At 39.5% G+C, this 25,822-nt stretch overlaps 1 protein-coding gene across 1 annotated transcript in view; it reads left to right on the forward strand.

The window, feature by feature from the left end:
* The window catches only part of LOC121389266 (glutathione synthetase-like), a 20,991-nt gene extending 7,531 nt beyond the window's left edge, over positions 1-13,460 (forward strand). Inside the window, exons 6-13 of the mRNA XM_041520865.1 lie at positions 471-610; positions 1,398-1,440; positions 3,372-3,445; positions 4,217-4,381; positions 7,222-7,291; positions 9,197-9,470; positions 10,533-10,722; positions 12,932-13,460. Of these exons, the coding sequence (XP_041376799.1) occupies positions 471-610; positions 1,398-1,440; positions 3,372-3,445; positions 4,217-4,381; positions 7,222-7,291; positions 9,197-9,470; positions 10,533-10,722; positions 12,932-13,055 (1,080 nt within the window). The 3' untranslated portion in view covers positions 13,056-13,460. The remainder of the gene's footprint in view (positions 1-470; positions 611-1,397; positions 1,441-3,371; positions 3,446-4,216; positions 4,382-7,221; positions 7,292-9,196; positions 9,471-10,532; positions 10,723-12,931) is intronic.
* The last annotated feature ends 12,362 nt before the right edge of the window (positions 13,461-25,822 follow it).

The following is a 25,822-nucleotide window of genomic DNA, read 5'->3' on the forward strand; positions in this document are numbered from 1 at the left end:
TGAAAAGAGTAGCCCATGAAGTGGCGACAGCAGGTTTCCTCTCTCAATATCTGTATGGTCCTTTACCATATGTCTGATGTCATATAACCGTAAATACAATGTGTTGAGTGCATCGTTAAATAAAACATTTCCTTCCTTATCTAATTATTGTGTTGAGGTCTGTTACAAAAATTATTATAGTTGTTAAGGGAGACAACTCCATTTACAGTTTTTTTTATCACTAGATTGGTCGCTTTAGGATGTTTTGTTTAGGTTTGGTGTGTTTCAAACTGTGTTGCACTGGCTTAGGAAGCAGGGGGCAAGGGGGGCACTTTGTGGGAACCAATGTTTTTTATGTATTTATACATGTATTTATTTATATATGTGTGTGTGTGGCCCCCCTCCCCCCCCCCCCCCCCCCCCCCCCCCACACACACACACACACTTTTTGGCACTTTCCTACGCCCGTGTGTTGTATTTTGTTTTTGCAGCCAGTCAGTTTGGGACTGTTTCGAAATGACTTCATGTTGGACAAACAGGATGATGGATCTCAGCAGCCCAAACAAATCGAGTTCAATGCAATAGCTTCCAGTTTTATGGGATCAGCGACTGGCGTAGTCCATTTACACCGGTACCTCACCACTGTTCTCTTTCCGTTGTCTTTAAACTTCAACATTCACTAAAGGAGCTAGGGCCTAATTCACAAAGGTCTCTTAGACTCTGCTAGACGACAAAGCATCCTCTTTGTAAGTCTTTTAGCATTGCTCTGCGAGATTGCAAAGCTGCGAGAGTTTAGTGAATTAGGTCCCAGGTCCTCATTCCACAAAGCAATCGTAGCACTGTTATCATCGTAAATACCTACCATTGCAACTGTACCTTTTTTCTGCAATTGCCAGCCCATTCCACGACGTGGCACAGCATATACTGTCGTCATAAATAACAGTGAAAATTTACAATTGGCACTAACATAGATATCAAATGACTCCGGCGCATGTGCTGAGGGAGTTTCAGAGATGAAAATCCCTCCTGCTTAAGTACATTTTCTTGTTTTTTAATATAATATCTGGGAGAGTATAATTCGACCTCCCTGTAAACTTCACTTGCCACAATCTGGACTCACTCCTACATAGATTCCTGCCCACAGGCCTGTCATTTAGCTATTTCTCATTTCAATCAGTGCACCACGACTGGTGTATCAAAGGCTGTGAGATGGTACATATAAAAGATTCCTTGCTACTTATGTAGCAGGTTTCCTCTCTAAGACTATATGTCAAAATTACCAAATGTTTGACATCCAATAGTCGATGATTAATAAATCAATGTGCTCTAGTTTTGTCATTAAACAAAACAAACTTTAGCCTTTTTTAACTTTTGCTGTCATTTACTGAAGTGTGTATTAATATCAATTTCTGTTTCAGATTCAGCTTGCATCAGAGGGGATGTTCTTTTCAGCCGAGCCAGGTGAGATAATTTTAATGTACCTGTAAAATTAATTCAAAATCAGCTAACTTATTATTTCATATATCTATGTTTCTATAGGTATTTATTACATACCTATATTCAATCTTATTATAGTGATAAAGACATTTTCAAACTGTGTGATAATTGTATCTTGTATCACACGTGTGTGATCTGCACCAAAACTTGTAAATGGGGAATTCCTTTTTTATTTATACTGGAGTTAATTACTGCCTTTTTATTACTGACTTCATGTCTGCATGCATGATTTACAAATTATGTCACATCGTATTTGAAACATTACACAAGATTTCCACAGAATATGATAAATCCATGAACAGTGGATTGATTAATAGATTTAAGAAAGTATAGTTATGATGTTAAATTAAGTATGTAATAAATACAGAACTTCAAATAAGTTGTTTTCGCTTCCTATTTATTACACTCGTTTGTTTTGCACAAGAACATACCACTCGACCGTTATGCTATATTCTTGCACAAAATAAACTCGTGAAATAAATAGGAAGCAAAAACAATGTATGTGAAGTTTTGTATATTTATAGTTATTGGTAGTTATTGATCAAGTAGTTTCAAAACGTATTTGACGTGACACATTTTGCCACATACAAGGATGTGAGAGCTATGCAGAAACGCGTAAATGCACTTTTTCATTTCGTCTAAAAAACAAAAAACATGATGTTCAATACTGTTGACCACACACGGTTCATATGCATGTTTTCACAGTTTCAAGTTTATGATGTGTGCCTTATATTATAAGTTATAATAACCAGTTTAGATTTGTTAGTATTGAATGCAATTTTTGACAGTTCCAGGGGTTGCAAACAACAATTTTCCTTCAGCGGCCCCTGGACCCCGGCCGCAGTAAGCTTTTTTGTTCCCTGCACATATACATACAGGAAAAAGTAGAGAAATGCATACACCCTCCTGCTTAGAATTGGTCACTGGCAAAGTCAGAGGCTAAGCTCAGGGTGGGCGTGCTTGAACCTTCTGGATATGGGCACGTTAATAGAGTTCCCAGTTCGCAGTATATCATACACGTTCACTTGCTAATAGTCAGACATTGAAGACTGTCAGAATTAGGGGCGGAACGTAGCCCAGTGGTAAAGCGTTCACTCGATGCACGGTCAGTCTGGGATGGATCCTCATCGGTCGGCCCATTGGGCTATTTCTCGTTCCAGCCAGTGCACCACGACTGGCATATCAAAGGCTGTGGTATGTACTACCCTGTTTGTGGGATGGTGCATATAAAAGATGCCTTGCTGCTAATCGAAAAGAGTAGCCCATGAAGTGGCGACAGCGGGTTTCCTCTCTCAATATCTGTGTGGTCCATAACCATATGTCTGACGCCATATAACCGTAAATAAAATGTGTTGTGTGTTTCGTTAAATAAAACATTTCCTTCCTTGTCAGAATTATCCAATGTTTGATATCCAATAGCCAAAGATTAAGCCTCTAGTGGTGTCGTTGAACACAACAAATGTTAACTATCTGTCTGTATCTGTGTCATGCAGATCATGCTAGATAGAAAATAACTAGTTAATGACGTCAAATATTTGCTTTCTCCTGTGAAGGTAAGAATGGGAAATTCCTCGAGGCTCTGCCAAGCGGAATTTCTCATTCAGCCTAAACAGGATAAAGCAGATATTCGACATCATTAACTAGTTATTATCTTTATCCTGCAGACTATAAAACTTAAGGGGGAAAGCTATTATTTCTGTTATTTCAGCCACATTGTATGATGACCTAGAGGTCAAATGAGCAGGATATGACTGCTTTATCCGTCGTCATATTATGTCAGTAGAAATGGTGGTTGCAGGATAGAAGATGTGTGACATATTATTGATCCTTGTGGGATGGGGTTGGTGGTGCAAACTTGTTGCACGATTTACTTATTAACTCTTTGGTATTTCCAGATTTTAGACAATGAGCCAGCTCTTCACATGGCCGAAGGTTTGGTGAAGGCGTGGCATATTTATGACAATCCCAGGTACGGTAAGCCAAACTGGCCTCAGTGTTCTATGATTATTGTTATCAACATGATTTACAATAACCCATTACATAAATATCATTTTCCATCCTGTCTTAATGGCATGGGGGTGGGGTAGTGGTTGGGGGGGGGGGGGGGGGGGGGTTACTTTGCTTAGTGGTAAATTGAACATTTGATCATTGGTCAATGTAGGACTGGTCACAGCTGGTGGATCCATTGGGCTATTTCTTGTCCTGGCCAGTGCTCCACAGCTGGTGTAGCAAAGGCCATGGTATGTATTGTCCTGTCTGTGGAATAATGCATATAAAAGATCCTTTGTTGTTGATCGAAAACAGTAGCCTGTGGTATGGTCCTTTACCAAATGTTTAACGACTTATTACCGTAATTAAAATGTGTTGAGTATATTGTAAAATAAAACATTCCTTCCTTCCTTCCTTCCTTCCTTATAACAATAACAATGGGTCATAACTATACATTCAATACTATTATGACACTTTTCTGATATCACTAGTCTGTACAGCAGCTGCAAGCTTGATGCAATACATTGCAGTTTGTGAAACTAACTTTATTCAGCATCATTATAACAGTTTTAAATTGAACATCATTTCACTTGCATTTTACTTGCATGATTTGAATGATGCCTAATTTGGATGCAAACTGAAAAATCGTCGGCATGACACCTTTTTTTTTTTTTTCATGCTCTGATTTATAATGTCTCTTTTCATGAACATGCCATCCATTTGATATTTATTTTCCGACTTTCTTCTTCAGGTCAGTTGTTTTGTTTCTCATCTCCGATGTAGAAACAAACATAATAGATCAGCGATGGGTGGAATTCAAAACGTGTTCGATTGAGCCGAGAATCCGAGTGATTCGAAAGAAGTTTTCCGATGTTCATACACATGGTCGACTCCAGGAGGACAAGAGGCTTGTTATGTAAGTTTTCCAATGTTCATACACACAGTCGACTCCGGGGCAACAAGAGGCTTGTCATGTAAGTTTTCCGATGTTCATACACACGGTCGACTCTGGGAGGACAAGAGGCTTGTCATGTAATTTTTCCGATGTTCATACAAACGGTCGACTCCGGGACGACAAGAGGCTTGTCATGTAAGTTTTCCGATGTTCATACAAACGGTCGACTCCGGGACGACAAGAGGCTTGTCTTGTAAGTTTTCCGATGTTCATACACACGGTCGACTCAGGGAGGACAAAAGGCTTGTCATGTAAGTTCTTCTACCCCAGGGCCGCTGTTCCACAAAGCCAGCTTAAGTGCATTAGGTAGGTGTGCAATTTAGGTGATCTTAGGACTAAGATCGCTCTGTGGAATGAGCCCCAGGCCAGTCAGATCCAGGTGCTGGGGATCTCAAGAGCCTGATTCCACTCAAGGACAAAAATGCAGTGTTGTTTTTGTCCTATTCTATATAAATAAAGAGGTAACAACCTGTGTGTTTCCCCCCACACACATACACACACACACACACACACACACACACACACTAAAGACTGCCCCCTACACTAGAGAGTATAACCCCCCCCCCCCCCCCCATTCCATGCTTCGCTTGTTTTCCCATTGTCAAAAGTGTGCAATAAACCTGTATAACCACACACTTTGTAAACCCCACCTCTCACAGCCAGACTTCCTTATCGCATCTTACACTATACATAGGGGTGTGGTACAAGTCAGTTACTACACACAATTGCTCCAGGTATACATGGTTACGGTACACCTTCAATGTTTTGATTGACAGCTAATAGATCCTTGTGCTGTTCCACTCAGGCCATCAGCTGTCAGTCAAAACTGTAACCATGCATACCAGGTGATGATAACTAGTTTAACGTGCCCATATACCACTACGGTTTCGAACACGCCCATTCCGAGTCCGACCTCCGATAAGATCGGTGACCTGACTCGGGATGGGGGGGGGGGGGGTTGAAAATGGGCAGAATTTTGAAAATAGCAATTAGTAAAAAAGTTAATAGATTAAAAAAAAAGTAAAAAAAGTAAAAAAGTTACAAGCCAAAAATAAAAAAGAATTGACTGCTTGGCCGAATATTTATATAATTATAAAATTAAATAAGAGAAAGAAGAGAGGATCAGACTATTTAATAATATTTAAAAAAAAAAAAAAATTTCGACATAAAATTTTGAACGCAGATCTAAAAGTTTAAAGTCCGATCGATATGTCCACGCGAGTGGCCTCGTTAAGGCCGTTTGGGTGCACAGCTTAAAGGGACGAGATGGGTTGCATCCCGTCAAGAAAACCCCTAGATTGACAGTCGATAGACGTTGAAGGTGTAGTGCTGTGCTGAAATACAGATCTTGAGAAGCCGGATCCGTCTGAACGAGAGAGAGTATCAAACTAGGGTATAATCCAGTCGTCATGGGTTGGTATAGTGGTGAGGACGGGCCCGACTCCGGAGGATACGAGATGGTATCACTATAAAGCAAGGTAAAGTCTAGAAAAAGAGTAGTAGGGGCCGACCCCACTTCCTATTTCTTCTTAGAGTGGGGCGGTCAATCTTCCAGTGCTGCTAGGACAGGCTCGGACATGTAGAGACTAGACGCGAACAACCGTGGCGTTCTGCAGAATGGCCGTCATACGAGTCACGAAAAAAAACCAGTCGACAGTCAGACGGAGAAATGACGTGGAGGCAAGGAATCTCGCTAAAAAAGAATCCAACTTGGTGGTGCAGGCTGTCGAAACGAGAAGCGTTCCAGCGTTCAATCAGTTCCAATGGCCGCATACATCCCAGTAGAAAACTAACAAAATGAAGGACCCCCAAGTCGAGCACACGAAAGCATGTGCAGTGTGCACAAGTGAAACAAACACGTCTTACCGTGTGGAGCTCCAGACTGGGAATCTGCATACCAGGAGTAAGTTTATACAGTAACTTTACTATCGGGTTTCTTCTCTAAAAGGGTTCAGGATGTAGCTCAGTGGTAGAACACTCGCCTAAGGTTCGGTGGATTGTAGGATCGATGAACCGCCACTGACTGTTTTTTCCCTATTACAACCTATGACCTACAACAGGGACATCAAAGGTTGTGATATGTACTGTCCTGTCCTGTCGGATAGAAATATAGTCTTAGAGAGGAAACCGCTACTCTTTTTTTTTCCATTAGTAGCAAGGCATCTTTTATATGCACCATCTCACAGACAGGATAGCACATAGCACATCCTTTGACATACCAGTTTTGGTGCACTGGCTAGAAAGAAAACTAGTCCAATGGGATCCTCCGACATATCGATCCTAGACCGACGGCACATCAAGCGATCGTTTTTACTACTGAGCTATGACCCACTCAAGACCAGGGGCCTAATTCATTAAACTGTCGCTACTTTGCGATCTCGCAGTGCAATGCTCAGAGACTTGCAAAGAGGATGCTTTGTTGTCTAACAGAGCCTAAGAGACCATTGTGAATTAGGCCCCTGGTGTCTTATATGTATCCACTCAGGGCTAGCTCTAGCACTCGCCAAATTTGCCAATTGCGAATTTTTAAAGCAATTGGCGAATTTTATTTTAATTTGGCGTAATAATTTTATGTAATAACTGACATTTTTTAGAAAATAACTTGATTTCTGCAATTTTTTAAGTTTAATAGACAATATGGCGAATTGTTTAGCTCACCCAGAGCTAGCCCTGCCTGATTAAACTATGTGTTGTGTTATAACGGATTAGGCTTACTAACTTAGACCTTTAATACTTGTGTATTAGATCATGTGTTATGGGGTCATTAAAGGAACACTCTCTATTTTTTTTTCTATTTTCAGAGATGGCGACGAAGTGGCAGTGGTATATTTTAGAGATGGTTATAGTCCAAGTTCCTTCCGATCAGAAACGGTTAGCTCTTAGACTTGTCAGTTGATTTCACTAACAATACACAGACATTTATTTTAAATAAGATGATGTGCTTAAATATCACATTATAAAAATGTGGAGGAGGTGAAAATCACATTCTTAAAATAACCTTATATCAGACACCTAATACCCATAATTTACAATGTGCTGAGGTGTCATTAAGGAAGGAAATTTTTTATTTAACGACGTGCTCAACACATATTATTTGCGGTTATATGGCGTCAGACTTATGGTTAAGGACCGCACAGATATTGAAAGAGGAAACCCGCTGTCGCCACTTCATGGTCTACTCTTTTCAATTAGCAGCAAGGGATCTTTTATATGCACCATCCCACAGACAGGATAACACATACCATGCCTTTGATATACCAGTCATGGTGCACTGGCTGGAGCGAGAAATAGCCCAATGGGCCCACCAACGGGGATCGATCCCAGACTGACCGCGCATCAAGCGAACACTTTACCACTGGGCTACGTCCTGCCCTGAGGTGTCATTAAAAATATATATACCGAACAAAAAAAGAAACTTCCGATTTGTACATATAGTATTTGTTGTGTTAAAGAATTCATTGTGTAATGAAATTATATACATGTAGGTAGTATTAGACTTGAGCTGTATTATCAGGATTCATGAATTTTATCGATTACTTTTGCACTGTTAATCATCGACAACGTGAAATTCAATTTGCACGTGCATGCATGGTTCGACATGTCCCGTAAGATTTCGAACGACAGGAAGCACCAATGACTTGCCACGTCGTGGACATCCGCGTGTTAAAACGCGTGGTCAAGACCGATATATCATGAACACGCATTTGCGCAATCGATTCCAAACTGCCACTGCTACTGCTGCTAACACACCTGGGCTTCATAATAACCAAATCAGTGGGCAAACTGTTCGTAATCGTCTGCGGGAGAACGGTTTACATGCACGATGTCCTTACGTCGGATGCGTTTTAACTGCAACATCATCGTCTAAATCATCTTAATTGGGCACGTGTACACACTCGTTGGATATGGCGACGCTGGAATACCGTTCTTTTTTCAGATGAATCCAGATTTTCTTTACAACGTGGTGATGGCAGGGTGCGCGTCTACCATAGGAGAAATGAACGCTATGCTGACTGTTGTGTTCTTGAACGAGATAGTTTCAGGGGTGGGGGTTGTGTCATGGTCTGTACAGCCATTGCCCATGGTTATCGTTCACCACTAGTCGTCATTGATGGCAATTTAAATGCTCAGCATTACCGCGATGACATTCTCGCTCATCACGTCATTCCTCTGTTCCATAACAACGCCAACATCTCGATTTTTCAGCATGATAATGCCACCTCTCATACAGCTAGAGACACTGTAAATTTTCTTAGGACAAATAACATTGATTTCATTGATGACTGGCCCGCTAAAAGTCCTGATCTCAACCCCATTGAGCATGTCTGGGATAGTCTGGACAGACGATTGAAGCTTCATCCCAACCCACCCGCTAACGTCAACGAACTTTGTCAAGCGCTCATTCAGGAATGGAACAATATTCCACAGGCAGAAATCAACACTTTAGTCAATTCTATGCACCTGCGATGCACTGCAATTCAAGAGGTGGTCATACCCGTTATTAAGTGGGGTTTTCTGGGTTTTTTAACCCCTACCACATTTGGTCAAAATTTCTCCCAGTTTCTGTTAACCTATGGCCATGATTTTTGCACCAAACGATGCATCATGGAACACTCTTTAAACGCATATATAACAATTATTCCCCCGGTTTGTTTTCATCAAGTTTTGTTTAAGCAAAGTTAGCGGAAGTTTCTTATTTTGTTCAGTATATATATATCTACCTGGTATTTATGTCATAAATAATGTCTTTCACTTTCACTTTGTGTTTCCGTGTAGGACTGGGAGGCCAGACTGATGTTGGAGCGATCTCGCGCCATTAAGTCACCTTCCATCCAGTACCATCTTTCGGGAACCAAGAAGATCCAGCAGGAACTGGCTCGAGCCGGAATCCTCGAACAGTTCATATCTGATACAGAAACCGTGTCTCGAATCCGACAGATGTTCGCTGGACAGTACACACTAGACCTCGGCGAGGAGGGTGACAGAGCGATCAAACTGGCATTTAGCTCGCCGCATAAGTTTGTTCTGAAACCGCAGAGAGAGGGAGGAGGTATGTGCAAGAGTTTATTGTAACTAATATGTAACCAGACCTCTCCACCTATGTGCATTTCCCCATATTTTACAATGGACTGGTCTGATTGTCAGAAGGGCCAGTCATTGGCTAAGTCTTTTATTGTGTCTTTGCAATAATATCACCAGTCACGTAATCACCTCTCCCTTCTTTCTCCTTGATGTTCATGATTTCTATTTTTTTTTTTTTTTTTGCTCTGACTTTTTTGTTATTGTCTCGCCTTTTGTTTTTTAAGCTTACAGAATCAGCTGGAAATACTGCCATTAAAATATATAAATTATTGTTAGTGAAGAATAGGTTGTGGTACAGTCACATAGCTCTTACCACGGGCATCACAAGGAATTGTTTTCATGGGAGCCATTTTGGTAAGGCCAAAAAATAACTGTTTCAGGGAACATCCCCAAAAAACATTTATGTATAGCTGGGAGGTATTGAAATTTGAGGTCCAGTATCGATATCGGTATTTTGGGGGTGATTTACCATGGTATTGGTACAGTATTCGGTATTGACACAAAACCAGTACCAATACCGATATTGAATGGTATTTTCGGTACACTCTACTTTAAATGCATGCTTTAAATAATAAAGCTCACCCGCTAATTTCATCAAAATAAAATTAGATGCCATACACAAGGCTCTCGTCTGATTTATGTCCAACCCTTTTGCGTTCATCAGATATATTGTTAGTGTTTTCCTAAATGGTGGAAAATATTTTTCTGTATCGAAATTTCAGTATTTTGAAAATGTGCTTGGTATGGTAAATTGGTATTGATATCGATACTAAATGATGTATATAATATACCCCCCAGCTCTACATTTAGGGAAAGTATTCTGGTTTTAATTAAAAATTATGGTTGGCCACTTTTTCTATAGGTAAGGCTGCCTTCCTGGAAAGACCCCTTTTATTTTGCCAAATGGACAAGTACATTTTATGGTTATTTTATAAATTTTTTAAAGCAAAACAACTGCGAAAAATAATAGATGACAAAGAAAAGTTAATTGTTTTATTAGTTAACCATTTGTTTCTTCCATTCATTTCAGGGAATAATCTGTATGGAGACGACATTACTACGTTTTTGAGAAAGCACGAGAACTCGAAAGAACGCAATGCATACATTCTCATGGAGCGAGTTTTCCCTGTACCTCAGAAAAACTATCTTGTCAAGGCAGGAATTCCATTTGTATTGTCCGATACGGTTTGTGAGCTGGGAATCTATGGAGTATACATTGGGTGAGGTTTTTTTTTCTTTCTCCCCATTATATTTTAGTTAGAAAAAAATTCCAGATTAATTAATAATTCCAGGATGGATGAATAATTCCAGATAATTGAATAATTCCAGGATAAATTAATAATTCCAGATAAATTAATAATTTGGGGAGAAAAAAAAAATTCAAGGATTGATAAATGAATAATTTGAAGATAACTGAATAATTTGAGGTCAAATGAATAATTCCAGGTAATTGAATAAATCTATATATTAAATGAATGCATTGGGTTATTCAGTCAGTTTTATAACTCAAATGAGTAGTGTTGTGTATAGGTTCTTCTTACAGTGTTTCGAGATGATTATTATTTTGAAGCATATGAATAACAGAGGTTATTGATCCTATAAGCCACCATTAAAATATCAACTTTATTGCATAAATATTGGTCAGTACTAGGATGGGACGTAGTCCAGTGGTAAAGGTGCGGTCGGTCTAGGATCGATCCCAGTCGGTGGACCCATTGGACTATTTCTCGTTCCAGCCAGTACACCACGACTGGTGTATCAAAGACTGTGATATGTACTATCCTGTCTGTGGGATGGTGCATATAAAAGATCCCTTGCTGCTAACTGGAAAGAGTAGCCCATGAAGTGGCAACAGCGGGTTGTCTCTCTCCATATCTGTGTGGTCCTGAACCATGTCTGACACCATATAACCGTAAATAAAATGTTTTGAGTGTGTCATTAAATAAAAATGTCCTTCCTTCATTGCATATATATTGGTCAGTACTAGGGCGAACTTAGTCCAGTGGTAAAGCACTCGCTTGGTGTGCGGTCGGTTTGGGATCATACAGTAATGATAAGAGTAATTAATTTTGTCAAAAGGTTTAACTTAAAAAAATAAAATCTGCCAAACATTTGGGTATGGTGCCATACCTGCTCTACCCTCTGGCAGAAAGCTTGATTATTAGTAACAGACTACATGTGCAAGAACATTTATTCACAATATTTACACTGCCATGCGCAGTGACACCTGTCTGAACCAAATCACACCGGGGACCTAATATTTATCAGGTTTAGACAGGATCCGGTGTTTCTAGGGTCGAGTTTTAGAATACATAGTTATTTACCTTGACAAGTAATCAGCATCAAATTTTGTGCTGTAACAGTGTAAACGAACATGTCCAAAAATTGGCGAATGAATGTGACTGTCCCAGCGACAAGGATTAATAATAATCCCAATTCGAAACAGTGGAAACGCTAATATTTCATACTTTGCTGCAAATCCTTTTGAGTTAATTTTAGTACAGACTACGAATCTTTAATCAAATCAAATTTTACTTTCAACGATAATTCTACATGCCTACGTTTAGCCTGTGGTGACCGAAACATTTTCGTTCTTTTTGAGCAAAATTCAGTGTGCATATTTCTTGTTTCTATTGCATAAAAGATACAACTTTCTGTTTGTGTTTAGTGTATAAATACAAATTAAGTCACGTGTTGTGTATATTTTACTCTAAATTTAGTTGTTTGTAGCATTTTACTCTCAGTGTGTCAGTATTTCATTACCAAAGCACATTGACAAAAAATCAAAGGTGGAAACCCAAATGTGTGGTTATCTGAGATTTGACTTGATGCACGGTCGGTGGGCCCATTGGGCTATTTCTCATTCCAGCCAGTGCACCATGACTGGTATATCAAAGGCCGTGATATATCTTATCCTGTCTGTGGGATGGTGCATATAAAAGATCCCTTGCTGCTAATCGAAAAGAGTAACCCATGAAGTGGTGACAGCAGGTTTCCTCTCTATATCTGTGTGGTCCTTAACCATATGCCATATAACCATAAATAAAATGTGCTGAGTTTCCTGAGATTTGTCTGAAGCTGAAAGGAATTTGCACTGCACCAGACAGTACAATTGAAAATAATCCAGCATTATAATTTCAATGATATCTGCTGAGCTGGGCTGAGACTGCAGAAATCGGTGACTCTTGGCATAACACTGGAAGTTGGTCAGCAGAAATTCTGGTATGCATTGTTTTCTGGAAGTCATTTACAATACGCCGGTTTGTTCAGGTTAATTTGAATTAATAAAGGATGTTGCATTTCTCAGCAGAAAATCAGTTCAGTTTCCGAAATTGACAGGTTCTGGTTTTATCAGGTTCGACCCCTGACAAAATTATTCAAATATATTTAATTAAGGAATTAAAAAAGAATATTAATTTTTAATTTCAGAACGGCTGATAAAGAGATCATGAACACTGAATGTGGACACATGCTACGGACAAAAGATTCCTCGACTGATGAAGGTGGAATTTGTGCTGGTTTTGCCTGCATCGATTCTCCGTTTCTTGTGTAAGTGTGGATGAGGCAAAGCTCTCAACACTGACAGATAGATTTATTATTACAATGTTTTCTTAACATCCTAGAAGTGTAGCTTTTATTTTTATATAAACCTCTCTAAGTATGTAACCAGTTTAAATAGCAAATAGCGTAATAATCGGTTTCTGATCATTTTGACATGGTAATAGTGGTCCTGTGGTAATATTTGTAAAGAGTAAAAATTAAAGGCTATTTTTCCATTTAATATAAATCATGAAATGTCTTTATGAATTGTCTTCAGTTTATTCATTAGTAGATAGTGTGGCGAGACACAGCCCAGTGGTACAGCGCTCGCTCGATGTGCGATCGGTGTGGTATTGATTCCCGTCGGTGGGCCCACAGGGCTATTTCTCGTTCCAGCCAGTGCACCACGACTGGTATATCAAAGGCAGTGGTATGTACTACCCTGTCTGTGGGATGGTGCATATAAAAGGTCCCTTGCTGCTAATCGAAAAGAGTAGCTTATGAAGTGGTGACAGCAGGTTTCCTCTCTCTATATCTGTGTGGTCCTTAACCATATGTCTGATGCCATATAACCTAAAATAAAATGTGTTGAGTGCGTTGTTAAATAAAACATTTCCTTCAGTTGATAGTGGATGGCCTGTTCCTGTTTGTGCAATTTTTTGGGCGACTTGTGCAATAAAATACCTAGAAATAAAAATGAATAATCTTAATAAACTAAACTATTGTATCCTTATAAATAGTAAAATATTAACAAATATAAACTAATACATGAGGTGAGGCCATTAAAGTCAGTGTTATTCTGAACTTTGTGGAAAACACACCAGTCAGTCTTATACAATGTAGGTGTAAAAAGGATAAGAGAAAAAAAACTAGATCATACATCATTAACTGATTTTGTGTAACAGGATGTATTCTGGAATGTAATAAATAACCTAAAAATTGTTTACAAGGGTTAGGGTTATTTTCATTTCAACTTAATTTTTATGCTTATATCCAATTAAGGTTCAAGCATGCTGTCATGGGCACACACCTCAGCTATCCTGGCTGTCTGTCCAGGACAGTGGGTTAGTTGTTAGTTGGTTAGTGGTTATAGTGAGAGAGAAGAGGGTGTAGTATAGTGGCCTTACACCTACCCATTGAACCCTTAAGAACTCACTCTGCTTTGGAGCTAGTACCGGGCTGCAATCCCTGTACCTACCAGCCTGTAGTCCGATGGTTTAACCACTGCACCACCAAGGCCAGTTAATATTTTAATATTTCACAAGCATCATTGTTGAACATTAAATTCACATGGACAGCCAATCAGTTATGTGATGACAGTCTGAAAGTCACTTTACCAAGTAGCAAGGAAACTGCTCGTTAATGATTTGCAATAAAACATTTTTATTTGATCTTTCATTTTTCTGAAAGGGACAAACACTAAGGCATATTTTTCACCTAGATCCTGAAAAATGGACACTAGCTAATTTTGGTTAATTTAAAAATCTGTAACAAATTTGGATGCAACAGAGTGAAACAAGAGTCTTTGATGTTGAAATACCCTTAATTAAAATGAGACTAAAATACGACTCCATAACGAATGTGCATTTCTAAAAATATGAAAAATGCATTTTGTGGTATTAGAAACACCAGGATGACCAGAAACACATCGGATGTACGGAAATGATTAATCTAAACAATAAAATGTAAGTAATGTTTGATTTCAGTGATCATAAATGGCTCTAATAGTGAAAACTATGCCTTAGTGTTTAAAAACTAGGGTATGTTCCTTTAAACTTACAAAATGAGCTGAAAATACTGCCATTAAAAATATAAATTCAATGCAAGCTTGAGGTAACCGATTACGTTATGCCGATATAATCCACATAATCAATCAATTGGTTACCTTGATAAAAATTATGTAAACCGAATTCTAGTTACCTAGGATTTTAAAAACTTGTTCTCTGCATTATGTTGACTTCATAGATTTGAAGATACATGTATGATTAAATTTGACCAATTTGTATAAATGCTGTTAAATCAATTTTTATTTGATTGTGTAATACAGTTATGTTTAAAACAGTATTATGTTGATGAATTTTGTTACTATTTATAAATCATGTAATATAGATATATTGAAGCATGCAGGGGTGCTTGAAAAGTCTGGGCTTACAACTATGAAAGGACTGTGTGCATGACATGATTATATAAGTCTGGTATCTAACCACCCAGTACATAGTCAGTGAAGTAGGCATCTCACAAGAAAGAATTGAGAACATCCTGACGAATATGCTGTTCATGGCGAAGGTTTCATGAAAGGTATGAAGGTAAAATATATCTGCTGACATGTCACCATGGTTGCACTGAATGATTGTGGCTTATCGATCACTCACCATATTTTCCCAATCTAGCACCATTTTGCTTTCATCTATTTCCCAACCTGAAAAAGGAATTAGCTAGCAGACATTACACAGCTAATAATGATGTAATTTCCTCTGTTGAGGAGTTTTGCAACTTGCAATAAGAATCTTTCTCTGTCAAAGGGATCCATCCATTCAGGCACCAAACAGCATCACTGGAAAAAGACTGTGGATGTACAGAAGGACTGTCTTGAAAGGAATGGATATGCATGCTAGGGTCTCCATGAGTACTCCGGCACAGGCCGAGACTAGCAAGACTCGAGTCCGTTCACAGGATGACTTGAGTGCCCGTGCAAGGAATAGGACTATGAAAATGTGTGCAATGTAACATAATGGCTGGATTTGGCATCCATGTTCAGTGCTGGAATTAACATGCATAATGCTTTATTTCTTAGTCGCATTATCATCCAGTGTAAGTTTCGGGTACTTTTCAGTCATGTTAATGAATTTTGTTATTAAATTTGTGACCAAGTGCTCTTAAAGATTTGTATTTTACACAAATTCATTAAATGTTTGTTATAAATTTTATTTTATAATTTGGGACTTTTGTCCAGTGTGGCATTTATCTGATGGGGGCTTTTTCCCACTTAACTTTCATCGCGGATTTCTAGGTATAAACAATGTTAGACAAATATAGTATGTCATATTAAACATAAGTATATGGAGGTGGGGGGGGGGGGGGGGGGCTGTAGCCTGAGTACTCTGACTGTAAGAGAGCTAGACTGACATTTGGACGGTTATGACGCTCTGTTACAGTCAGAGTACTTTGACTAGGGGGCAGTTGGCAACTGCCCCCCTAGTGCTGGAGCAAATCCTCAGTCAGGTAAAAACGAGAGACATATTCCGGCAAATGTGCTAACCTGATACCTTTTCAACCATGTATTTCCATCGTTTGCAAACCTACATGTATATTGCTGTTTGGCAGTAATGCTAATATGAATTGGGTATTTTCGTTTCATTCAGTCACGTAAAAACCAGCCTGTCTCCCCCCCCCCCCCCCCACACACGCACACACACAAAAAATGGGAGCTCGTATTCCTATATTAAGGATGAATGAAATGTTGTACTGCCATATACTAAGCATGAGTACAGGACATAATTGGTGTTTCAAATTTTAATGTTACCTCCCATCCTCTTTTTGTTTTTCTTTTCTTTTTTAAATATACAGGTTTGTAGTGGCTCAATGTATCTCTTTTATTTATATATTTTCATCAATATATCAAAATGAATGTAAAACGTTTTTAAATAAACATTTAATAAAACACATTGTTGTTCGTCTTGGGGTTTGTGTTTGTGGAGGGTGGGTGGGGGATACTGTAAATGGTTATTTTTTATTGGCAGCAATTAGGGATATTTTATATACACCATCCCACAAACAAGATAATACATACCATGCCATGGCTTTTGTTACACTAGTTGTGGTACCCACCGATGGGGATTGACCTTTATACTGACTGCGCATCAGGCAAATGTTTTGCCACTGGATTATATACATCCTGCTCTCCCAACACAAGTAATGAATTCTACCCAATGAAAAAAATTAGAAATGTTTTTAAAGTCGTCTTGTGTTCAGCAGTAACAGACGCATTTGCAGGGGAGAGGGTTTCGGGGGTCAAAACCCCTCTGCAATATATTTACCTGGGAAGCATGACTTGACACACCCCTCCCCCATAAACTTCGGATGCCACAGTCTAGACCCTTCCCCATGCTAAAATTCCAGCACATGCGCCCGAGTAAGGTGGCAAAATGACCATGAGAAATAACATGCCACAGATGAGAAATAGTTCATGGTATTCATTAAAACATTTCATGGGCAATGGTTCATGGAATCCATTACAACATATAATTAATGGACAAGGTGGGAAGGGGACGTTTGTTAAGACTTGTGTAACATTGGTTTATTATTTTATTTATATATTATCCTTGATGGGGACAGTAGAGGCCCCGTTCCACAAAGCGATCTTATCCCTAAGATCACCTTAAGTGCATAGCTACCTTATGCACTAAGGTGATCTTAGTGCTAAGATCGTTTCGTGGAACGGGGCCCAGGTCCGTATGTACAATATTTGGAGGAGGGAGGACACAATCTTTATTAAGGGAGAATACCGTCTGTAGCAAAATCCAGATTTTCACCTTTATAATATTATTATATAGATTAGCGAGAGGGAGAGAGAGAGCGCGCGCGCGTGTGTGTGTGTGTGTGTGTGTGTGTGTGTGTGTGTGCGTGTGCGTGTGGTGTGTGTGTGTGTGTGTTTCATAAAGGGCTTTTAACCACAAGTATGATATTATAGTTCACTATCGTCAATGGATGGGGAGGGCAAAAACTAGGAATTATGTCTATTAGAAAATGTTTTTGATTAAAAATTTTGGAACAAAAATAGAATAAGTATATGCATATAAGCGTATGGGATGGGAGTTCAGGGGAGCAACTGCTCCACACCCAGCCCCCAGTACTAGAGCAAATCTTCGAATTCGGGCCAAGAACGATGTAGGCATTCGAGTAAAATAAGCTGGCCTGAAATCTTTTCACTGTGTATATAGTTTCATCATTTTGCTCACAATATTAGTTGTCATTCATGGAAAAATTTGTAGTTATTCGTTTGCAACCCTGTATATAGCTGTTTAGTAGTATATAATTATGCTAATATAAAATAATAAACTTTATTATCCAGATTAGGGCATTTTCGTTTAATTTCCTCTATCCCCAACCCCCGTACAAACATGGGAGGACCCGTGCACCTATACATGTATATAACATTGCAGCAAACCCAACACACCCCTGTCATGGACAGAACTCTCTGGCGAAGTCAGATATTATGCCCACGACAGGCGTGCTTGAACAGTTCTCTGATGGAAGCATGCAAAAAAAATTACCCACACCAAACATACAAAGTTAACACAAACACAGACTTATATTCGGATTTTTTCTTTCTTTCGCATATGAATAATTAAAGATACAGATCTACTAGAGATTGCCTTCACTCCAGATATTTCTAGGGCAGTACTGGATTTATGAAGGGGCAAAGGGGGCAAATGCCATTGCCAGAGCCGCATCCCCCCCCCCCCCCAACCCCAGATTAAGGACTTTATATAAAAAATGTAATAATTATAAAAATTAGTTTATTTTTTATTTGTCATGTAATTTAATTTCTATGAGGGCCCCCCGAACCTGAAGTGCTCCTGCCCCCCCCCCCCCCCCCCCCCGTCTAAATCCGACCCTGTCTATGGCCTTAGCTGTGATATAATGATCATGTTGCCTCCTGCCTCCTCAACATAGTAATAACTGCAATAACCCTCAACAAATTTAAAACTCGATCATTTAGTGATCACAGCTAGATTGCATGGTGATATTGTGAGTTAAATGTCTGCACTGCTTTGATTGATTACCGTGTCCATAGCGTATTCAGAGGCGGGACGTATCCCAGTGGGCCATTTCTCGTTCCAGTCAATGCACCACGACTGGTATATTATCAAAGATCGTGGTATGTGCTAAGCTGCTATCCTGTCTGTGGGATGGTGCATATAAAAGATCCCTTTACTGCTATTAAATGAAAATTAGCCGAGTTCCTCTGTAAGACTATAATATTATGTCAAAATTACCAAATGCTTGACTTAAAGGGACATTCCTGAGTTTGCCGCACTTTTTAAGATGTTATCAACCAACAAAGACATTTTAACGATTGTAATTACATATAAAATATATTTTTCTGCATAAAATATTAGTGACTGTATATTAAACGTGTTTCTAATCATTCTAATATTTATACTAGGTCAAATTTCATTTTATTTCCAAAAATATGATTTTTTCGTACGTACGAAATTATTTGAAGACAAAATCCAGTTTGGGCTTCTTACTAATATTAAGACGGCCAGAAACACATTGAATATACAGACACTGATATTCTAAACCAGAAAATATATTTAACATGTAAGTTTAATCGTAGAAATATTTTATTAGTCTGAAACATCTTACAATGCAGCAAACTCGGGAATGTGCCTTTAATATATCAGTGATGGTAACGGATCTAAACTCCGAACAATATACTTAACAACGACGATAAATGACTCGCCTACCTTTAATGACCGTTAGATTCCCCCTCCCCCATTTTGTCAGACAGATATCTTGAAAAAGCTATTATGCCACCTACTTCACATACTAAATTGTAACCATATCACCTATATGGACTTCGCTAAGATCTCGTGGAGAAAAAGCCTGTTATTTTTCGTTGACTGCCAATTTTCTTTTTTTCTCTCTTTTTTTTTAATTTAATGGAATACTTTTCAAGAGGAGTGGAAGCCTTCGAACAAGCTTTCACATACTAAATTGTAACCATGTCACCTATATCGACTTCGCTGATATCTCTTGGAGAAAGAGCCTGTAATTTTTCGCCTATTGCCAATTTGCTTCTTTCTATTTTTTCATGGAATACTTATCAAAAGGGGTGGAAACATTCAAACAATGACGTAATTAATATACTATAACTCATGGAACGAGTCATGTGTGTACGTATATATTGTATATATTGACTATAATAGTATTATTCAATTCAATTCAATTTATTGCATAATACCAAACAAGCGGGTGTCAGCAAACGGATAAAAAAACAACCCCATACAACATCTATAACAACAACAATTAATAATAATAACAATATTAATGTACATGCCAGACGGAGAAACAAAGTTTGTATTATATTTGTAGGAATAAAGTATATTGTAAAAATTAATGGTTAAAGTACTTTGAAATAATTAAATTAAATTACTGCCCCACTGATAGCTGGAACAAGAACTTTACGTTTAGAAATACAGCCGTCAATAAATGTTATAATACGTGGTTAAGAATTTCAGTGTCATCATTATTGTATGACATAATAAATATAAATTGTGTTTGTGTTTCTGATCAATAACTATTAGGGTGGTAACTTTTCTCTTAACTGGCGTGGTGGCAGCAGGTATCGAAACCACGCGTCTGAACACAAGCAGACTTTCCCGTAAGCTGTCCTCTATAGTTTTACTATGTCACGTAGCTGATCGGTTCGACGTTTAGCTCGCCTGTAACACACATTCTTTCATCGTAGTCTACAACACAACCACACCATGGCACAGACACACCGTGTTCCAAAACAATGGTCTCTAACAAAAGTAGAAACAGTTAATTCATTCGAAAACTGGCGTCAAAATATAATGTACACGTTGTCACTCGATCCCAACTTCAGCCGTTTCCTGGCCGATGGATATACGTGGGATAAGAAGTCCCGTACAGAACCCACAAGAGGTTTCGCTGACGATGGTAAACATATCACAGTAAGACAACGTCTTACAGCTCAACAGAAAAGCAACTACTTAGACTTGATATTGGGACAAATTGCAAATTATTGCCCCATCATATCTCGCAACACCATAATCAAAACATCCACATCTCTACCTTGCATCTGGCAGTCAATATGCCTACATTTTGGCTTCCAATCCACCGGGGGTAATTTTCTGGATTTTGATAAAATCCAACTACAGCCAGAGGAAAGACCGGAAGATATCTTTCAGCGCCTAACTGCATTTGTAGAAGACAATCTACTCGCACATGACAGCCGCATCAGTCACCATGGTGACCAGGTTGCTGAAGATGATGAAATGTCTCCATCTCTTGAGAACTTCATTGTTCTCAAGTGGCTGAGACCTACCTAGACTTGTCAAAGGTATGGTACAGAACTTAGATCAAGAACTTTAGCATTAATCAAGCCAGAAATATCACAAGCTTTGCCGTCATTAATCGATGAATTATGCACGTCTGAAGATGCAAAGGTCATGCGCTCCTCTGCATGGCGGTCGCAACAAATACCCAGACACCAACAGGCTAAGCATTTTACCCCTCGGACGCCATCCAAAGTATGCCCCATATGCAAAGCAGCAGACCGTTTCTATGATCATTTCCTGAGCCGTTGCAAACACCTTCCTGAAAGTGTTCGTAAATTCCTTCTAAAAGCTCTATAAATAATCAACATAACTGACAACCAGGACTCTGCGGACACTGATGACGACGAACAAAACGAATCGTCATCTGAATCCCACCAGTGTTCTAGTGCTTCTACACTGAGAGTGCAGATCAGACAGTCACCCTACATAAATGTGTTTTACAAACATAACAATGTTCGAGTAACTCTTGACACCGGCGCTGCTGGAAACATGGTCAGGTTATCAACTTCACAAGCATTGGGATTCCACATCAAGAAAACCTCACAATCAGATGGCTCATCTCCCTTGAATGTGATTGGAGAAACTACTGCCACTTTCTCTCGGGGAGATAAGGAATTCCATTTTGAAGGCTTGATCGTGGAACAACTAGATGTAGACATACTTGCTGGTACACCATTTATGGAAAGTAACGACAGCGACATTCGACCTGCAAGGCGTCAGATAAGTCTTAAATATGGTATACTTGTTCACTATGGCTCTATATCTGAAACAAAGGATCAACACACCATTCGCCGAGCTTGTGTACTCAGAGCACTACCCACTACTACGCAGTGCCTGATGACTGCGTACTTAAAGATGATTTGTATGCTGTAGAACCATAAAATTCATGCTACTCAATCCAAAACATGGCCTCCACACAGTCTCCTCCAAAGTGTATCGGGGAGAATTCACATACCAAGCACAACCGACAGTCCACAACTCCTGAGGAAAAATGAACATTTTTGCCAAATCCGACCAGTATTCATCCCAGTAGTTGTCAATGTCAGTCACAAACCACATCTCCCCAGAACATATACCAAATCACAGTCACATGGCGAGTTCTCAGACCAAATTCAAATAGACCCACACCGTATTCTCTCTCCAGAACTCAGAAAGGATTCAGTGCTCTGGTTCAGGAATACGATGATGTATTTGACCCTTCCATAGAATGCTATAATGGTGCCAGTGGTCCATTCCAAGCAGTAGTTAACATGGGTCCAGTACAACCTCAGAGGAAGGGAAGAGTACCCCAGTACTCCAGAAAGCAACTCGGAAAACTTCAACAGATGTTCGACGACCTCGAGGACAAGGGAGTTTTCAAACGTCCTGAAGATGCGGGTATCAATGTTGAATATGTTAACCCTTCCTTCCTTGTCAGAAAGCCATCAGGCGGCCATTGCCTGGTCACATCATTCAGTGATGTTGGTCGTTACACCAAACCTCAGCCGTCACTGTTACCTGATGTAGATTCAACATTAAGACAAATCGGTCAATGGAAATATATTATCACCACTGATCTGTCTAGCGCTTTCTACCAAATACCACTTGACAAGAATTTCATGCAGTATTGTGGTGTCGCTACTCCGTTTCGTGGTATCCGTGTATACACCCGATGGGCAATGGGTATGCCAGGTTCAGAAACTGCACTAGAGGAACTTATGTGTAGAGTTCTGGGAGATTTATTGACAGAAGGGCTCATTACTAAACTCGCTGATGACTTGTATTGTGGCGAAAATACCCCTGAAGAATTAATCAACACTTGACGTCGGTTGTTGACAGCCCTTCGACACAACAACTTACGACTGTCAGCACACAAAACAATAATCACTTCACAATCAACCACAATCTTAGGATGGAATTGGCAACAAGGCTGTATTCAGGCTAGTCCTCACCGCATCGCTACTTTAGCGTCGTGTTCGCCTCCCAACACAGTCTATGGTTTGCGCTCATTCATTAGTGCATGCGTTATACCCAGTTGTTCAAAGATCCTTGCCCCTTTTGACGATAATGTAGCAGGTCGTCAGTCAAAAGATGAAATAGTTTGGAGCAATGACCTTCATGATGCCTTTTCTCATGCCCAGACAATGCTCTCGTCAAACAAAGCAATCGTTCTCCGAAACCCAAAAGACCAACTTTGGATTGTTACAGATGGAGCTGTTAAGGATCCAGGCATAGGAGCAACCTTCTACGTCACTCGCCACAATCAACCTCGCGTTGCAGGATTCTTCAGCGCAAAACTAAGACCACGTCAAGTCACATGGTTACCTTGTGAAATTGAAGCACTGTCGATTGCCGCTGCCACAAAGCACTTCATTCCTTACATCATCCAGGCCAGTGTGAAACCTATCATCCTCACTGATAACAAACCTTGCATCCTTGCTTTTGAGAAGTTATGTCATGGCGAATTTTCAGCAAGTCGTCGGGTTTCAACTTTTCTATCTACAGTCAGCAGATTTCAAGCCTCCATCCGTCATCTAGCTGGTAATGCAAATATCCCATCAGACTTTGCTAGCCGAAATTCCCCAGACTGTCACAATGAATCGCGTCAAATATGTGCTTTCACCAAGAAACTGAAAATTCTGTTGTTCGACACATTCTCATAGATGACATACTATCAGGTAAAACTCGGATACCCTTCACCACGAGATCAACTTGGCACTCACTACAAGAAGAGTGCCAGGATTTACGGCGTACCCATTCTCACCTGATTCAAGTTACTCGCCCTTCGAAGAAGCTCACCAACATCAAAGATGTTAAACTTTACATCAATACGGTAACCATTGCCAAAGATGGTCTCCTCGTCGTAAAGCGAACTGATCCACTATTCCCCACACGAGAATGTATTGTTGTTCCCCGACAAGTTCTAGGTTTCCTCAATGCCTTACATATTCAGTTGAATCACCCATCAGCATTTCAACTGAAGAAGGTAGTTCGAAGATATTTCTTTGCGCTTGACATGGATTGTTCCATTAAGTCTGTATCCAACAACTGCCATCAGTGTGCTGCTGTGCACAAAACTCCATCTACCATTGTTGAACAAAGTTAAAGTAATCCACCTGAGACTGTAGGCAGTCTCTTTGCTGCGAATATCATTAAACGAGAACGCCAAGTCATCATAGTTGTGAGGGAATGTGTTACAGCCTTTACAGTCGCCTGTCTGATTGATAATGAACGTAGTGATGTCATTCGACAGGCATTGATTCGTTTGTGCATAGAATTACGCCCTCTTGACGGACCCCCAGCAGTTATCCGCACAGATCCTGCTCCAGGCTTTCTCGCGCTCTTGAAATCGGTAGGGTCAAGAACATCAACAAAAACCCAGTTGTGGAAAGAGCAATACAACAATTGGAAAATGAACTCCGTCATCAAGATCCTATTCGTGGTCCTGTTACTCCTACCGAGTTAGCCATAGCAGTCGCTAGTCTCAATTCCCGCATTCGAAACCGTGGCATATCATCTCGTGAAATGTGGACTCAGAGAGACCAATTCACAAGCAGCCAATTTCCCCTTTCTGACCAACAACTTATCACAGACCAACACTCCGCCAGATTATCAAATCACCCACACAGTGAATTATCCAAAACTCCTAAAGGAATCCAATCAACCATGCCTTCAGTACCCATTGGTGATTTAGTGTATCTATGTTGTGACAGAAATAAGATATGTGCACGTAATCGATATCTTGTTGTCAACATTGACGGGCCATGGTGCGACATCCGCAAATTTGTTGGATCACAACTTATCGTTATCGTGTTAAACGTACTGAGTGTTACATAGTACCAAACAAGACTTGTCAAATTCCACAGTGTGCTTCCGGTGACACAGATAATGATGATGAAACATCCCCAGATTCTGACGTTGACACAAATTATGATCTTCCTCCGATTCCAACCGAGATCGCCTCACATCTACCAGACATAACTTCCCAATCACTGGACAACATCCTTGACACAACAACGGAGGACTCTCTATGCTCCTCCAGACCACGACGACGGATAAATCTACCAGGTCAAGTTAAGGATTTTTTGTTGAACTAACATTCACCATGTTTTTGTTCTGACCACGACATAGAAATATATTGTGTCAGTGTCATGAATCTGTGTTTAACTATCGTTTACCATGTTTTATTCCAGACCCCAACAACAAGAACATCTACCGTGTTGATTTTGATGACTTTGTGTTGGTTTAATATTAACCATACATTTACTCCATACTCACAGACAGTAAGTTCTAACCTTAAAAGAAACTGACAGTACATTGACAGTACAAAAACAAAAGGAAGAAAAAAAGTGGTTACACCAGATATTATGTTAGCAACCTTAATTAGAGTTATCTCCCTTGATGTATTGGGTGAAAGTAATCGCCCTTGTTTTTCACTCTTCCTTCTCCTTTTATATTTCTCCAGTAAAGTTGTGTTTTACTTCTAAGTTTGTGTTTCTGATCAGTAACTATTATGGTGGCAACTTTTCTCTTAACTGGCGCAGGTGACATTTCATCTATAAATAACAATTTAAATATCGACCAATTACACTTCGCCTTTTATAGCGTTATTCGGGAGCATACAAATTCTAAAAATATCGGGTGAGGCTATTTATGCAACAGGCGAACTTGTTGGTCTATTTCAACATTGAAAAAACAGTAATAAAAGTGC

The sequence above is a fragment of the Gigantopelta aegis genome, chromosome 14 (genome assembly GCF_016097555.1).
Source record: "Gigantopelta aegis isolate Gae_Host chromosome 14, Gae_host_genome, whole genome shotgun sequence".
NCBI classification, from domain to species: Eukaryota; Metazoa; Mollusca; class Gastropoda; order Neomphalida; family Peltospiridae; genus Gigantopelta; species Gigantopelta aegis.